General features: G+C 44.7%; 1 protein-coding gene across 5 annotated transcripts in view; it reads left to right on the forward strand.

Annotated features, from left to right (window-relative positions):
* IQCG (IQ motif containing G) overlaps positions 1–17,450 on the forward strand; it is a 70,997-nt gene that overhangs the window by 37,677 nt on the left and 15,870 nt on the right. For all 5 annotated transcript variants that reach the window (XM_050779068.1, XM_050779064.1, XM_050779063.1 and 2 more), the window contains 2 exons: positions 8,143–8,304; positions 9,492–9,566. In XM_050779068.1, coding sequence (XP_050635025.1) covers positions 8,143–8,304; positions 9,492–9,566 — 237 coding nt within the window. The remainder of the gene's footprint in view (positions 1–8,142; positions 8,305–9,491; positions 9,567–17,450) is intronic.

Raw genomic sequence — 17,450 nt, forward strand, 5'->3', positions numbered from 1 at the left:
CGTGTAGCTTATATTTTTTGAAAACCACTTTTCTTCTCTGAGAAGCTGCATGAAAACTAGTTTGCGTTTAAGTTTTCTCTGTAACGAATAGACTTTTTCAGAGGTTTCCTAGCTCTTTTCCCTGAAAAACTCTCATAATTTAAAAAGACTAATATAAATATCTTCTATTTTAAAAGTCATGAATCTTTTGAGATTATCTTATAGTAGATAAACATCTTTTACGTATGTTTTAAAATAGAAGATATCTATTTATTTATTTATTTTTATTTTTGAGACGGAGTCTGGCTCTGTCGCCCAGGCTGGAGTGCAGCAGCTCGATCTCGGCTCACTGCAACCTCTGCCTCTCAAGTTCAAGTGATTCTGCTGCTTCAGCCTCCCAAATAGCTGGGATTACAGGTGTGAGCCACCATGCCTGGTTAATTTATGTGTTTTTAGTAGAGATGGGGTTTCACATATTGGCCAGGCTGGTCTCGAACTTCTGACCTCAGGTGATCCACCCGCCTTGGCCTCCCAAAGTGCTAGGATTACAGGCGTGAGCCATCACACCCGGCCAGAAGATATTTACGTTAGTCTCCTTTTAAGCCCTCCAAAACAATGTCAGAAGAAACCTCAGATTTAGCACTTTGCCAGTTAACTCCCGTCCTGCCATGAGGACCACACCTGTTGATGGTAGAATTTTCAGCCCTTGCTCCTGAGACTTACCTCCTGAATTGTATTCTCAGCCAAAGTAAAACCAAAGCGGAATATCACTCAGATATTGGGATCATCAGCAAAAGAATAGGTTAAGAAACCAAGATTCTGCTTCATAGTGGGTCTTAAAAAACAAGAAAAGAAAGAAACCAAGACTGGAAGATCCAAGGCAAGCCTTGGAACAAAAAAGAGCTACCAAGAGGAAATCAAGTTAAATCCCTAGAGCTACTGAAAACCGGTCATCAGGTCAAGGTTGGAAAACAAGAAGATAGGAAGCATATGCACATTAGGGACCCGTGGGTCAGAAAACGATGCCAACAGGAATGGCAGGTTTCTGTATATGAAAGGGTTGGTGGTAGCTTAGATGTGTAGGATTAATTGCCTTAGATACTTGGCAGAAAGAAAGAGTCGCAAAGGAAATAAAGTTTCAGACTTCTGAACATCAATATCCAAAGCAAGATATCAATGGATCAGCATTTTCATGAAACTACTGGGAAAAAAAGGAACCAAGATTCGTATATAAAAATCTACCTTTTATATATCAGCAACAGACTTAGAATAGAAAATTGAAAATTTATATATATTATTATAATAGCATTAAAACTATCAATACCTAGCATTGAATCTAACAGCAGCAACAAAAATAATAGTAAAACACACACCACCAGGCCCAGCTAATGTCTGTGTTTTTAGTAAAGAAGGGGTTTTGCCATGTTGCCCAGGCTGGTCTCAAACTCCTGACCTCAGGTGATCCACTTGCCTCAGTCTCTGAAACTGCTGGGATTACAGGTGTGATCCTCCACACCTGGCTTTTTTTCCTTTCTTTAAATTGAGATGGGGGTCTCTCTTTGCTGCCCAGGCTGGTCTTGAACTCCTGGCCTCAAGCAGTCCTCCTACCTCAGCTTCCCAAGTAACTAGGATTATTGGAGCTCAGAATTTATTCTGAGTCTATGGGCTCGTATAGTATCAGCCAGTATTCTAAGTCATAGACAGACAAATAGAAATGTTATTTTGTTTTATGTTTTTGAGATGTGGTCTCACTCTGTCCCCCAGGCTGGAGTGCAGTGGCGCGATCTCGGCTCACTGCAACATCTGCTTCCCGGGTTCAAGTGATTCTCCTACCTCACCCTCCCAAGCAGCTGGGATTACAGGTGCACGCCACCACACCTGGATAATTTTTGTATTTTTTTTTTTTAGTAGAGACGGGGTTTCACCATGTTAGCCAGGCTGGTCTCAATCTCCTGACCTCAAGTGATCCACCCGCCTCAGCCTCCCAAAGTGCTGGGATTCCAGGCGTGAGCCACCGTGCCTGGTCATAATGTTAATTTAATAGAGAACTATTTTTTTCCTGTGGCTTTGGTCTCTTTAATAGACAACATCCCCATTTTCCTTTTGCTGTCCAACCAGAGTGGCAACCTGAGGTCTGAGAAAGTGCCAACTTCCCAGACAGTAGCTTCCAAACTGCCAGGAGCCAGTACTCCGTTCTGTACTTTGTGTACAGTCATGAAAGCAGACACTGCCATTAAAAGCCCTTGGCTCACGTTATTATGGCGGCCCTCAGAGCCTTGTAACTCGAGCTGGTAGCCTGCCTCTTCTCATTAGTAAATCATGCTTCTCTGAATTCAAATAGCAAGTCCAGAGGTCCAGATCTGAAGGCAGTTTTGGGATTTGGAAGTAAAGTTTGGTCTGCCGTGAAAACCCAAAACGGACGCATCCGTCCATGGACCTGACCACGAGGAAGGTTCCAGACACCATGGACAACTAGGATTCAAGGTTGTAGTGAAGGCAAATCTTTTCTTAGTGAAAATCTGAAAAGGAGCCTGTATCCCACTGCGTCTAGGCTGGCTCTTCTCGCACACTGGGGAGAAGAGGAAATGGAACAGCACTTCTGCTCGCTTGTTAGTGTGCCGCAATCGTGATTTTACCATCATAGCCTGTCAGGATTTTATATCTTCCTCCGTGTTTCCGCACTGTCACCTGGAGGGCCATAAAAATGTTTGTGCAAAATACCAATCCAGGAAGGAACTCAGAGTACTCAGAGGCCCATGGCAACGGCGTTAAAACCAGATGCCTTTGGCTTGGCACAGCCAATGTTGTATGTCCTTATAAACACTTACAATGGCCGGGCGCCATGGCTCACGTCTATAATCCCAGCACTTTGGAAGGCCGAGGCAGGTGGATCACCTGAGGTCGGGAGTTCGAGACCAGCCTGACCAACACGGAGAACCCTTGTCTCTACTAAAAATACAAGATTAGCCCAGCGTGGTGGCGGGTGCCTGTAATCCCAGCTACTCAGGAGGCTGAGGCAGGAGAATCGCTTGAACCTGGGAGGCTGAAGTTGCAATGAGCCAAGATCGTGCCATTGCACTCCAGCCTGGACGACAAGAGCAAAACTCCATCTTAAAAAACAAACAAACAAAAAACCACACTTACATGATGCAGTACCTTCTGTTTACCAGGGGCAGAGGCTAAAGACTTTTAACTCTATATTTCTATCTTCATATTGTTACTCTGAAGTCTTAATATTCAATCTGAGAAAGAAAAATTACCAGAACATGCTCTTGAGTGTTCAAAAGTATATTTTTGTATGTACAGACACTATTCGATAAATACCTGTCTACACTATTTAGATTCTGTGAGAAACAAAACCACAGTTGTCAGTGTGGGCTGAGGTTTTCTGCCAAAGGTTTTATTTACTTGAGTGATATATAAGGTGGACCTTGAAGGAAATCTAAGGGATCATATAGGTAAAAGGATTCCAGTCGATGAAGTAAAACCATCACATTTTCGCTTTAACTCTAGTCTTCCTAAAGATTCAAACCTAGGCCGGACACAGTGGCTCATGCCTGTAATCCCAGCACACTGGGAGGCCGAGGCGGGTGGATTGTTTAAGGCCAGGAGTTTGAGACCAGCCTGGGCAACATGGCAAAACCTCATCTCTACCAAAACATAAATAGAAAAAATTAGCTGGGTCTGGTGGTGCCTGCGCCTGTGGGCCCAGCTAGTCGGGAGGCTGAGGTGGGAGGCGGAGGTTGCAGTGAGCCGAGATTGCGCCATTGCACTGCAGCCTGGGCAACAGAGCAAGACCCTGTTTCCAGAAAAAAAAAAGAAAGATTCACTGACTGCCATACAATTTGGAAATAGAAGGGAGGGAAGGGGAAGAAGGAGAAGAAATGGGTGGGCACGGGGGCTCACGCCTGGAATCCCAGCACTTTGGGAGGCCGAGGCAGGCGAATCACCTGAGGTCAGAAGTTGGAGACCAGCCTGGCCAACATGGTGAAACCCCGTCTCTACTAAAAAGAAACACAAAAATTAGCCAGGCGTGGTGGCGCAGGCCTGTAGTCCCAACTACGTGGGAGGCTGAGGCAGGGGAGTCCCTTGAACCTGGGAGGCGGAGATTGCAGTGAGCCAAGATCGCGTCACTGCACTCCAGCCTGGGCAACACAGCGAGACTCCATCTCAAAAAACAAAAAAAGAGAAATGGGGGACGACAGGGGAGAAGGGAAGTGCATATAGAAAGAATGGAAGAAAAACAGTGAGCCAAAAGCAGACATCTCTTAAAATTCATTTCATCAACGTTTATTGAGCATGTAAGTTGTGCCAGGCACTCCAGCCTGGGCAGAATTTTACAGATGGGAAAATAGGCTTAGTGAGGTTCAGTAATTTGCCTGCAATCCTACAACTTATAAGACAATGTGAAATACTAAGACATATTTTTAAAGGGCCTATAGCATATTCTCTGCCAGAGATGCTCAGTCTCTTCGGAATGATTCTGATCTAGTCGGAATAACTGTCATACAATTAGAATGATTCTGTAGAATTATATCACAAAGTTAGTAGACAAAATAACTTGAAGAATTCCATTCTGATTCATCTTAGGGACCTTTTTTAGACAGGGCCTCGCTCTGTTGCCCAGGCTAAAGTGCATGAGTGTGGCTCACTACAGCCTCGGCCTCGGGCTCAAGGGATTCTACCACTGCAGTCTCCCTAGGAGCTGGGACCACAGGCGTGTGCCACCAGGCCCAGCTAATTTTTTCATTTTTTTGTAGAGACAGTTTTTGCTGTGTTACCCAGGCTGGTCTTGAACTCCTGGGTTCAAGTGATCCTCCGGCCTTGGTTTCCCAAAGCACTGGAGCTATAGGCGTGAGCCACCCCACCGGGTTGGGGCCTAATGATACTTTAAGTCAAGCTTGTCCAACCTGCAGCCTGCAGGCCGCACGCGGCCCAGGATGGCTTTGACTGGGGCCCAATACAAATTCGTAAACTTTCTTAAAACATTATGAGAGATTTGTGTGTGTGTGTGTGTGTGTGTGTGTGTGTGTGTGTGTGTGTGTGTGTGGTTTGTTTGTTTGTTTGGTTTTTGTTTCAGCTCATCAGCTATTTTTGGTGTGTTTTGTGTGTGGCACAACACAATTCTTCTTCCAGTGCGGCTCAGGGAAGTCAAAAGGTTGGACACCCCTGCCTCTGCTTGCTTTCCTTAACAGAGGATTTGTCCAATTACCACTTTGTTTTTTCTTTGAATAGTTACTTAGAATTAATTCCCTAGGTACTTGGAAGGCTGAAGAGGGGATTGCTTGAGTCTGGGAGTTCAAGACTACAGTGAGCTGTGATGGTGACACTGCATTACAGCCTGGGGGACACAGTAGACCCTACCTTAAGAAAAAAAAAGGAGGCTGGGTGCAGCAGTGGCTCCTGCCTGTAATCCTCGCACTTTGGGAGGCTGAGGTGGGAGGATCCTTTGAGCCCAGGGTTTCAAGGCCAGCCTGGGCAACACAGTGAGACTCTGTTTCTACAATAATAATAATAATAAGCTGAGTGTGACGTCATGCACTTGTAGTCCCAACTACTCTGTAGGCTGAGGCAGGAGGATTTCTTGAGCCTGGGAGGTCAAAGTTACAGTGAGCCATGATGATGCCACTGCACTTCAGCCTGAGTGACAGAACAAGACTGTCTCAGAAACAACAACAACAACAACAACAAAAAGCCGGGCACAGTGGCTCATGTCTGTGATCCCAGCACTTTAGGAAGCCAAGGCAGGAGGATCCCTTGAAGCCAAGAGTTTGAGACCAACCTGCGCAACAGAGTGAGACCCCCTGAGACCCCATCTCTAGAAATAGTAAAAAGTTAGCCAGGCGTAGTGACATGCGCCTGCAGTACTAGCTACTCGGGAAGATCGCTCGAGCCCAGGAAGTGGAGGTTATAGTGAGTTGTGATCAAGCCACTACACTCCAGCCTGAGTGACAGAGGGAGATCCTGTCTCTGAAAAAAAAAAAAATTGTTAATAAAAAAGAACTAATTCTACCCTACTTAATGGTTAAGATGAAAGGCGGTTGGAGGCCAGGCGCGGTGGCTCACGTTTGTAATCCAAGCACTTTGGGAGGCCGAGGCAGGTGGATCACCTGAAGTCAGGAGATCGAGACCATCCTGACCAACGTAGAGAAACCCCGTCTCTACTAAAAATACAAAATTAGCCGGGCGAGGTGGCGCATGCCTGTAATCCCAGCTACTTAGAAGGTTGAGGCAGAGAATCGCTTGTATCCGGGAGGCGGAGGTTGCAGTGAGCCTAGATCACGCCACTGCACTCCAGCCTGGGCAACAGAGCAAGACTCTGTCTCAAAAAAAGTAAAAAAAGAGAAGAAAGGCGGTTGATGTCTAGAGGAGGGCGGACCTCGGTTGAAGCACTTTTGCTGCTGGTTGTGTGCTTGTTTGCTGTGCTGTCAGGGCGCCTCCCTGTGGACTCACTCACACAATGATTCTTCCAAACAGTTCTTTTCAAACAAATGTTACCTCCCTGACTAAAAGCTTTCCAAGGATTCCCACCACAGTTGGAATAAAACCTGAATTTCTCAGTCAGGCCTCCGAGGTCCTGTGTGGTGCCCTTACCTACCTCCAGCCTCATCCTGTCGTCCCCTCAACCCTCACTAGGCTAGAGCCTCCGGAGTTTTCTTTCCATTCCTGGAATGTATCCAGGTCTTGATGGCTTCAGGATTTGGGCATATACTTTTTCTTATTTTTTTTTTTAGAGTTCCCTTAACCCTATTTTTCTATTCTTTTTTCCATTTTTCTTCTTCTTTTTCTTTTCTTTCTTTTTTGAGACAGAGTCTCATTCTGTCACCCAGGCTGGAGTGCAGTGGCGCGGTCTCAGCTCACTTCAACCCCCACCTCCCGGGTTCAAGCGATTCTTCTGCCTCAGCCTCCCGAGTAGCTGGGATTACAGGCACACGCCAGCATGCCCAGCTATTTTTCGTATTTTTAGTAGAGACGGGGTTTCACCATGTTGGCCAAGCTGGTCTCAAACTACTGACCTAAGGTGATGCCCCTGCCTCAGCCTCCCAAAGTGCTGGGATTACAGGCGTGAGTCCCGGTGCCTGGCCAAGCCTGTTTTTCATGTGGTGGGCTTACGTATCCTTCAGGTATTGAATGAACCATCGCTTCCTTGAGAGAGTCCCTCTCAGACCTTCCAGAGTCTAATGTACCTCGAATGAACCATGGTTTTCCCGAGAGTCCCTCTCAGACCTTCCAGACTCTAATGTACATCGAATGAACCATCACTTTCTGGAGAGAGTTCCTCTCAGGCCTTCCAGAGTCTAATGTACCTCGAATGAACTATCGCTTTCCCAAGAGTCCCTCTCAGACCTTCCAGAGTCTAATGTACATCGAATGAACCATCACTTTCCCGAGAGAGTCCCTCTCAGGCCTTCCAGAGTCGAATGGACTCCTCCCTTGTTATTTCCTCCCACAGCCTGTCAAGCTTTCCTTTTCTATCATTTTGCACAATTTTTGAAAGTTTACACATGTGTTTGTCTCTTTTTAACCACCTCTCTTCTGTTAGACTGTAAGCTCTATGAGGGCAGGGAATATGTCTGTTTAGATCTCCATGATTTTCCTAGAGCCTAGCTCAGTGCCTGGTGCTGAATAAATATTTTTCTTAATGACTATTGAGTCCTCGCAATTGCCAAGCACTTGGTGACCTGCAAAAAGAAAGCGTTTTCACACGTGTTCTCAATGAAACCTAATAATCTCTGAGATACTTCAGTCAGGGTGGGTGTTGTGTGTGTGTGTGTGTGTGTGTTTTATAGAAAGTAAAAAAGTTGGAGATTTGACTTGGCCAAGTTCACACAGCTGGAGGCCTGGGTGGGAAGTCAGTTCTTTTCATCATTTTGACCAGTGTTCTTCCTACCAAAATGAGAAATCTGTGTGGGAAATATGGACACACCAGTAATGTGCCTGGGAACTAATCTCCGCCCTGATTCGCCCTGATTCTTCGAACCGCTGTATTACTCACTTTCCTCTCTTCATGATTGTTGGCTAAATTTCCCGTTGTGTGACAGCGGAAAACTAGTTCCCGTTCCTTATTGATTTACACTTATAAAAGGGAACCTTAAGCCACTGGCTGAACTGAATGGCGGTAGAATGTATTTTCAATTTAGAAACCTGGTCTTTCCATTGCAGAGTCAGAATGAATATATTGCTAACCTCAAGGACCAACTGCAAGAGATGAAAGCAAAATCCAACTTGGAGAATCGCTACATGAAAACCAATACTGAGCTGCAGATTGCCCAGACCCAGAGAAAGTGTAACAGAACAGAGGAAGTCTTGCTGGAAGAGATTGAGGTAATCCCTGGGACATTAGTGAAGAACCCAGGAGATGGCGTTTGAGCTGTCACTCCTGATCCTGTCTCAGCTAACAAAGGAGGGAGATGAAGATTTCCCTCCATCTCTCTCGGCAACAGCCCCTCCACTTGAGGTTGAAAATGGAAGCCTAAATGAGGATACACATGTTCGCAAGCGGAGATTCCAACGGGCTGTAGCCTCCTTCTCCTGCCTCATAATGACTTTGAAAATTGGCTGTACTTTCTCTCCTCGGTCACTTCTTCTTATTTTATCAAACCAATCGCCATTTCTCTAATTATAGGGAGAGGGCAAAACAAGATCCTTAGTTATGGCAGGATTTTGCTGCTGTTTGTTTTATCTAACCAGTACTTTTCACTCCTCCAGTAAGAAATACAGCATCTTGAGAGGTGAACTTCATTCAAACCTGAATTTATGGAGATGAGAAGTCATGGTGAAAAATATCAGGAGGAAGAAAGTGGTAGATCTTCTTTGAGGGGAATGCGAAATGGCGCGCGCGTGCGCGCGCACACACACACACACACACACACACACACACTGCACACACATACACAAAGCCAGGCACTAGTCCCAGCTAATTGGAAGGGAGGCAGGAGGATCCTTGAGTTTGAAGCCAGCCTGGGCAACATAGGGAGACTCCCTTCTCTCTCTCTCTCTCTCTCTCTCTCTCTCTCTCTCTCTCTCTCTCTCTCTCTCTCACACACACACACACACACACACACACACGCAAAGAGCAGCAGGCAGATGGGAAGACGGAAGAAGGAACAAACGTCCTTAGACCATGGAATTTGTGTGTGGGAGGACTCCTTGCTCTGAGACTAACGTGGCTTAAGGCCACGACAACAGTCTTCCTGGCACTCTGGAATTTCCCTTTTTTAGGCCCCACAGCCGTGTGCCCTTGGCGCACCGTTTCTCTCCTTCAATGGGCACCTCTTTTCAATTCACGGGATTGCGCTCCTTTCGTTAGGGACACTAACACAGTCCAGACAGTGCCGCGTCATGTGTCTCTGCGGTGTTTGTGAACAGGAATTGCACGAAACTGAATTCCCGGCATCCCAGCTGGTAAAGGAAACCTGAGCTGCCGACCAAGCTGCTCCTCTAATCTTGAGAACTTCTGATTCACAGCCCTGCAGGGAAGACGTGCTGATGTCTGATTATTGTTCTTACAGAAACTCAGGATGAAAACCGAAGAAGAGGCCCGGATTCATATGGACATTGAAATGTTCCTTAGAAAGCAGCAGCAGGTGGGTCACCAAAACTTTTCTGTGCTTTGAGTCTTTTTGTACTCTGCTCATACTGAGGAAACAAAAAAAATATTTTGAAGAAAAACCAGCCATCATTCTTTCAGCCTAATGAGCTTGAGCTCACATGTTATTTCAGGGTTGTGCATCTGAATAGATATCTTATATAGTTACAATCTGAGAGAGTACAAGTAAAATTTTGTTTTCTGCTTTTATCATTGAGCTTAGATAAGAAATTTTTTGATTCCTATATTGCTGTATACTCATAATTTTTAAATTATGACTTAATTTATGACAAAATTTATTAAGTCAAATTATGACTTAAAAATTTATGGGCCGGGCACAGTGGCTCACGCCTGTAATCTCAGCACTTTGGGAGTCTGAAGCGGGTGGATCACCTGAGGTCAGGAGTTCGGGACCAGCCTGGCCAAAATGGTGAAACCCCCTCTCTATTAAAAATACAAAAATTAGCCAGGCGTGGTGGTGCACCTGTAATCCCAGCTACTCAGGAGGCTGAGGTGGGAGAATTGCTTGAACCTGGGAGGCAGAGGCTGCAGTGAGCTGAGATTGTGCCACTGTACTCCAGCTGGGCAACAGAGCAAGACCCCGCCTCAAAAAAAAAAGACATAATTTTAAAATTAATTATTTTTAATTATGACTATATTAAAATGTTTTCCCATTAGTATAGTGGCCAATAAATAAAAAAGAAAAATAAAGGCCAGGTGCAGTGGCTCACGCCTGTAATCTCAGCACTTTGAGAGGCCGAGGCCGGCGGATCACCTGAGGTCAGGAGTTCTAGACCAGCCAGGTCAACATGATGAAACCCCATCTCTACTAAAAATACAAAAATTAGCCGGGCGTGGTGATGCAGCCCTGTAATCCCAGCTATTCGGGAGGCTGAGGCAGAAGAATCGTTTGAACCTGGGAGGCAGAGCTTGCAGTGAGCCGAGATCACACCACTCACTCCCGCCTGGGCGACAGAGCGAGACTCTGTCTCTAAAAAAAAAAAAAAAGATTTACTAATTTTTTACGTTATAAAAATAATATTCCCAGTTGAGTGAGGATTTTTAAAATGACTCATTGCTTTTCATTTTTTATGTTATTACAGTTTCTTTATAAAATAATTGAAAATCGTTGTTTAATGTTCCATTGAATGGTTGTGCCATAGTTTGTTACAAATTTTTTTTTTAATATTTAGGTTGTTTCCAAAGTTTTATTATTATAAATAATGCACTTATTGAAGCTTAGCCCAAAGAACTATTTTTCTTCATGGCAACTATTTACTAAAAGTAAATCTCAATCATAAGATGATTATTTCAGAGACTGGTATTTTGTGACTTTTGATAAACATTGCCGACTCTCTAACCTGTGCTGCCACTAGCAGTGTTGCAGGCAGTCATTTCAAGGTCTCTTCAACATTAGTAGCCATTTTAAATATTTTTCAAAGTCTGCTAATTCAATGAGTTGTTTTTTTTTTTTGTTTTTTGGTTTTTTTTGCTTATTAATAGAAGTGAACATAACATTTTTCCATGTTTACTCAATTTATTTCTTCTTATGTGAAATATATATGACAGAAGTGGTTTTAAAAGCATTTTCAATACTAATAACCAAGCTGGGTCTATAATATATCTAAGGTTAGAAGTATGTCTAAGTGTAGCTGGAGTCTTTCTTTACTTTGTTTTTTGGGGTTTTTTTTGAGATGCAGTCTTGCTTTACCATCCAGGCTGGAGTGCAGTGGCATGATCTCGGCTCACTGCAACCTCCGCCTCCTGGGTTCAAGCGATTCTCCTGCCTCAGCCTCCCGAGTAGCTGGGACTACAGGTGCCTGTCACCACACCTGGCTAATTTTTGTATTTTTAGTAGAGACGGGGTTTCACCATGTTGGCCAGGCTGGTCTAGAACTCCTGACCTCAGGTAATCCACCTGCCTCAGCCTCCCAAAGTGCTGGGATTACAGGCGTGAGCCACCGCGCCAGCCACCGTGCCCAGCCCCAGCTAGAGTCTTTCAAAATATCCCTGTTGGATGAACAAAGAGAAAATTTTCCAGCTTAGTTATAATACAGCTTGCTTTTGGGAAAAGCTAATGAGTTTTCAGTCAACGATTCCAAATGTGTGGTTAAGGAGAATTTGTAGATGCTATCTCGCAGGTCTTTACTGAAAAAAATATCTGGTCGGCTATTAGAATTAGGGTTCTGTAGCCCTGCAGTTTCAGAATTATGTATCATGTTACCTGTTTCAAGTGTGAGATACCTGGCAGGTGTTGGATATTTATCAGTGAGTTGTTGGATAAATGGATCACGAAGGGATGACGCCAGAGTTTCTCAGATCTTCAGCCCAATAACACAAGCAATACATAAGTATGTATTTTTTTATTTTTTATTTTTTAGGGGCAGGGTCTCTCTGTTTCCCAGCCTTCAGTGCAGTGGTGCCATCATAGCTCACTGCAGCCTCAAACTCCTGGGCCCAAGTGATCCTCCCACCTCAGTCTTCTGAGTAGCTGGGACTACAGCTGTGCACCACCATGTCCAGCTACAATGTAAGACAGAAATATATAAATTAAAGAAAGTGAAAGCCCTCTTAAATTACTCCCCTTTCTGAAGGGAAGTTTCTTCCACATGTATTTCTTTTCATATACTTATACCTCAAAACATACATATTTTCAGTGGTTTTCTGTTTTGTTTTGTTTTTTAAGAGGAGTCTCGCTCTGTCGCCCAGGCTGGAGTGCAGTGGTGCGATCTCGGCTCACTGCAACCTCCGTCTCCTGGGTTCAAGTGATTCTCCTGCCTTAGCCTCCAGAGTAGCTGGGATTATAGGCACCAGCCACCTCGCCCAGCTAATTTTTGTATTTTTGGTTTCACCATGTTGGCCAGGCTGGTCTAGAACTCCTGACCTCAAGTGATCTGCCCACCTTAGCCTCCCAAAGTGCTGGGATTACAGGCGTGAGACACCGCGTCCGGCCTAGTGTTTGTTTTTTACGTAAATTGGATCATACTATATATAGTGTTCCAGAGCCTGTTTTTTCCTTTTTACATTTACTTTGTTTTTAATGTTTTCTGTAGCAATACAACTGATAGATAATATCTCATAGTCAGAATACACTGAAATTTAGTGAACCATTCTGTCAGTACATTTAGGTTGTTTCAGGTTTTGCTGTGACAACATTACGAAACCTTCTTGGTTCTGTCTCTAAGTGGATGGTATTTGGAAAGGCTATTTATTTTGTGTATTGCTGTGGATTCCTTAGACCCTCTAGTGGTTTTTCAGTAGATTCATTTGGATTTCCTAGGTGGAAAATCTTATTGCATGCAAACAATAACAATTCTGTATTTTCCTTTTTATTATTTGTATGTCTATTTTCATTTCATGGCTTATTGTATAGCTGGAAAGCCAGTGTACTTGTTAACTGTAGCAGTGATAATGGGGCACCCTTTCTCTATTGTCAGTTGTTAACACACCACCATTGTTCTGGTGTTTTAGTCAGGATTACACTTGAGTTTGTCACAGTCAAGTTTCTGATACGCAAGTTAGAGCATTCACAGGGAAAGAACTGACCCTGAAACTTGGAATGGGAACACCTGCTTGGATTCGGATGAAACCGACAGATCAAAGCTCCCTTGGCAGTGGCAGTACTCTGCCCTCCTGGGTCTCAGGACACTTCCTTTGCCTGAAAGTCCTGTGATAACTTCATCTGGGAGGACGCCTTGGAAAGGGATGCGCTTTCCTCAGACCCGGCACAGTCACCCCTGTTGTCACTGGATCTGTAACTAGGTCAAATCTTAGCATGTTACAGGGGGACATATAACTCAGATAACTCACTCCAAAGGAAATCACTTACACACCAAAAGAATGGTAAGATTTTGCTAATAAATATTGGAAGAAACCTGGGAAACATGTTGAATTGATTCTAAGAGTGTTTGATCCAACAGGGTAGGCTAGAACATTCCATTTGGTTAATTCATTGATACAGACGCACTTACCTGAGAGTCTAGATGTCATGGGTTAGCTTGTGCAGCTAGAGGTGATTCAACAGTTGCCTACATTTGATGAGGTGGAGATGCCAGAGCTTCCCTGCTATGATTTGGGGGAGACAATCCAGAGACGTAGGGAGACAGGAATGTCACAGTGGATTTGTCATGTGTGACTTGCACATCTACCACCAAACACCCATCCACAACCATGAGAAGGCCCAGAAGACACTTCTTTACTAAGACATTGAGAAACAGAATAGTGAGGGGAGCATCTGCATCCCTAAAAGCTCTGTGCTTGCTTTCCTGTGTAGGCAGGTGTGACCCTAAGGATGTTGTCACTGAGACGAGCTTCCTGATATCAGTGGGGTGATGGGGTCCCAAAGTGCCTTAGGATAACTGGGAGCACTTAATTGTCAAAGATAAGGTGGGAACATTTAGCACAAAGGGCGGTAGAGACTAACGGCAATCAGAATGCCTTTGGCCATAGGGATTCTTGGCAATGGCTAATCAATCCTGGTATCTCTAGGAACAAAATTGATGGGCTGCCTACTAAAGTATAACAGAAAAAGAGTCCGGGTCTGGTAGCCAGAACCCTGATTTGAATCACCACAGTAGAGAGTTACGGCCGCTCCCCTAGCTCCTAGGACTGGGTCAATTCACAGCCCCAGAGCCCCTTTATGAACTGCGGTGTAGGTGTGGGGGCATGTCCCCCCGAGGATGAACTCTGCAGCCCTGCTGCAAGTACCTACCGTAAGTCTCCCTGTAGCTCCTACTCAGAAGAACTGTGTAATTTACAGAGTGACTGTGCACTGGGATGACTGAAGCTTTGCCTCTGAACGGATGTTCATCCACAGGGACCCAAAGTGACACTGCGGCCACTAGTCAAAATGGGCGGTTATGGCGGCTAGGTGACAGATGGAGCCTGAACTAGCCTGACTGTGAGTCCACCTGTTCCGTGGACCCTCTCTGTCTTTGTTTCCTCCGTTACTGAAGCTGTTATTGGACTAGATATACTTGGGGACATTATGATAGTAAGCACCAAGTCGAGCTTCTTGAACTTCCCCTCCCTACTGAAATAGAAAACCAGAAGCAGTGCTGCACTCCTGGTGGAACTACAGAGATTAGCGCCACCATCGAAGACCTGAAGGAAGCAGCAGTGGTGATTCCACGTCCCTATTTAACTCAGCCGTCTGGCCTGCGCAGAAGAGGTGTGGATCTTGGAGAGTTATTATGGACTATTGTAAATAGTGACTCCAGTTGCAGCTACTATTTTAAATGCAGTATCTTCCTTGGAGCACAAAGTCTTCAATGGCCCCTGGGTCTTGGTATACAGCCGTTAATCTGACCAAAGCTCTGTCTTCAGACCAATTTGAAAGACCGCCAGAAGCAGTCTGCTTTTACCTGCAGGGCCAACAGTGCCCCTTCGTAGTCTCACATCAGGGCTGTCAGCGCTGTTCTCTCCCATAATCCGGTCTGCAGAGATAGCGCCCCCTGGACTTTTCACAAAACGTCATAGTCGCTCACTGCATTACTGATGTTGTGCTGATTGTATCTGATGAAGAGGAACTAGCAAGGACTTTAGATACCTAAGTAAGAAATATGTGAACTAGAAGGTGAGCGCTTAACTCCATTTCTGATACCAATTCTTTATCATTAGTAATCCATTTAGGAGACAGAAATCATACCAATAATTTAACAGATAAAATCCAACAAAAAGAATCACGAGCTATTCATAAGGGATTGGCTACTCAGAGGGATAAAAGAGAACTCTAAAGAACATCCTAAGGCCAGGCATGGTGGCTCATGCCTGTAATCCCAGCACTGTGGGAGGCCAAGGTGGGAGGATTGCTTGAACCCAGGAGTTGGAGACCAATCTGGGAAATATAGTGAGACCTCATCTCTACCAAAAAAAAAAAAAAAGAAGAAGAAGAAGAAGAAGAGGGAGAGAGGGAGGGAGGGAGAGAAGGAGGGAGGGAGGGAGGGAGGGAGGGAGGGAGGGAGGGAGGGAGGGAGGAAGGAAGGAAGGAAGGAAGGAAGGAAGGAAGGAAGGAAGGAAGGAGGCAGGGAGGGAGGGAGGGAGGGAGGGAGGGAGGGAGGGAGGCTGGCCCAGGACAATATCCAAAAAAGAAATAAACTGGAAAGGTGGGGGCGGGAGGGGGAAGGATCCTTCCCAAGGGTAAGATTCAGGCCTCATTGGAGAGGGTATGGCCGTGGCCCACTGGATGGCAGCGGTGTTTGCTGGGTTGCCTTGGGCCAGAGCTGGCTCACAGCTAGCTGGCAGGATAAGGCTGGCAAGCAGGAAACTGTGGACCTTGCTGTTTGTTTGTTTGTTTGTTTCCTAATCTGGATGCGTACTCAATTAGGGGGAAAAAAAAAGAACAAAACTTTTTTTGTCCATTGAGATATTTTTTCTCCTTTAATATGTTAATAGAGTAGAATACATTAAGAGTTGCTGATTTGAGTCATCCTTAAATTCCTGGGATAAACCCCACTAGGTCACAATGCGTTTGGCCAGCAGGAATCCTCCTGCGTGGTCTCCGTACAACGTGTGGGTGGACAAGTGCCACCGGGTGTCCCCGCACATGCCGCTGGCGACAGGAAACGGGGCGGCGCCCTCCTGTCGCGCCTCCAGCGCCCTCTACTGACGCAGTTTAGCATTTTGTTAGCTGGCAAGAAAAAACGTTCCTAGCAAGCATCCACCTTCACCAAGAAAGGTGAATTTGGAGCTGACAGGCAATAAATTGTAACTGGCACAAATGAGTTTTTCTTTAAATTACCAAGTGTGAGGTTTACTCTGTAGGTTTCTGGTAGACAAGCTTTATCAACTTCAGGAAGTATCTTTTCTTGTTAAAAGTTTGTTTTTCTCAACAAAATGAGTACTTGATTTTGAGATGGATTTTTTTTCATTAATTGAGATGATATTGTTTTCTCTTCTTTAATATGTTAATAAAGTGAAATACATTACTAGATTTGTTGATGTTGGGTCATCTTCAAATTCTTGGGGTAAATCTTACCCGATCATAGTGTGTTGTTCCTTTTTTTTTTTTTTTTTTTTTCTTGAGACGGAGTTTTGCTCGTCGCCCAGGCTGGAGTGCAGTGGTGCAATCTCGGCTCGGTGCAACCTCTGCCTCCCGAGTTCAAGCAATTCTCCTGCCTCAGCCTCCCGAGTAGCTGGGATTACAGGCATGCGCCACCATGCCCGGGTAATTTTGTATTTTTTTAGTGGAGACAGGGTTTTCTCCATGTTGGCCAGGCTGGTCTTGAACTCCTGACTTCGGCTGATCCACCTGCCTTGGCGTCCCAAAGTGCTGGGATTACAGGCGTGAGCCACCGTGCCTGGCTTGTTATTCCTTTAATAGACTGCTAAAAAAACTTGATTTATAGACTTAAAAATTTTTTTTGTATTTTAAACTTTTTTTTTAATTTTTAATTTTTGTGGGTACATAGTAGGTGTATACACTTATGGAGTGCATGACGTACTTTGATGCAGGCGTGCAATGTGTCGGAGTCACATCAGGGGAAATGGGGTATCCATCACCATCAGTCTTTATCCTTTGTGTTACAAATGATCTAATTATACTCGTTTGGTTCTTTTTAAATTTACAATTAAAGTATTGACTATGGTCACCCTGTTTTGCTACCAAATACTGGGTCTTATTCATTCTTTCTACTTTTTTGTACACATTAATCATCTCCACGTCCTCCCCATCCCCCACTACCTTCCCAGCCTCTGGTAACCACCCTTCCACTCTTGATCTCCATGAGTTCAATTGTTTTAATTTTTAGCTCTCACAAAGAAGAACATGCGAAGTTTGTCTTTCCGTGCCTGGCTTATTTCACTTAATGTAATGACCTCAGTTCCATCTATATTATTGCAAACGACACAATCTCGTTCTGGGCTGAATAGTACGCCATTGTTT

Source organism: Macaca thibetana, chromosome 2, assembly GCF_024542745.1.
Source record: "Macaca thibetana thibetana isolate TM-01 chromosome 2, ASM2454274v1, whole genome shotgun sequence".
NCBI lineage: Eukaryota > Metazoa > Chordata > Mammalia > Primates > Cercopithecidae > Macaca > Macaca thibetana.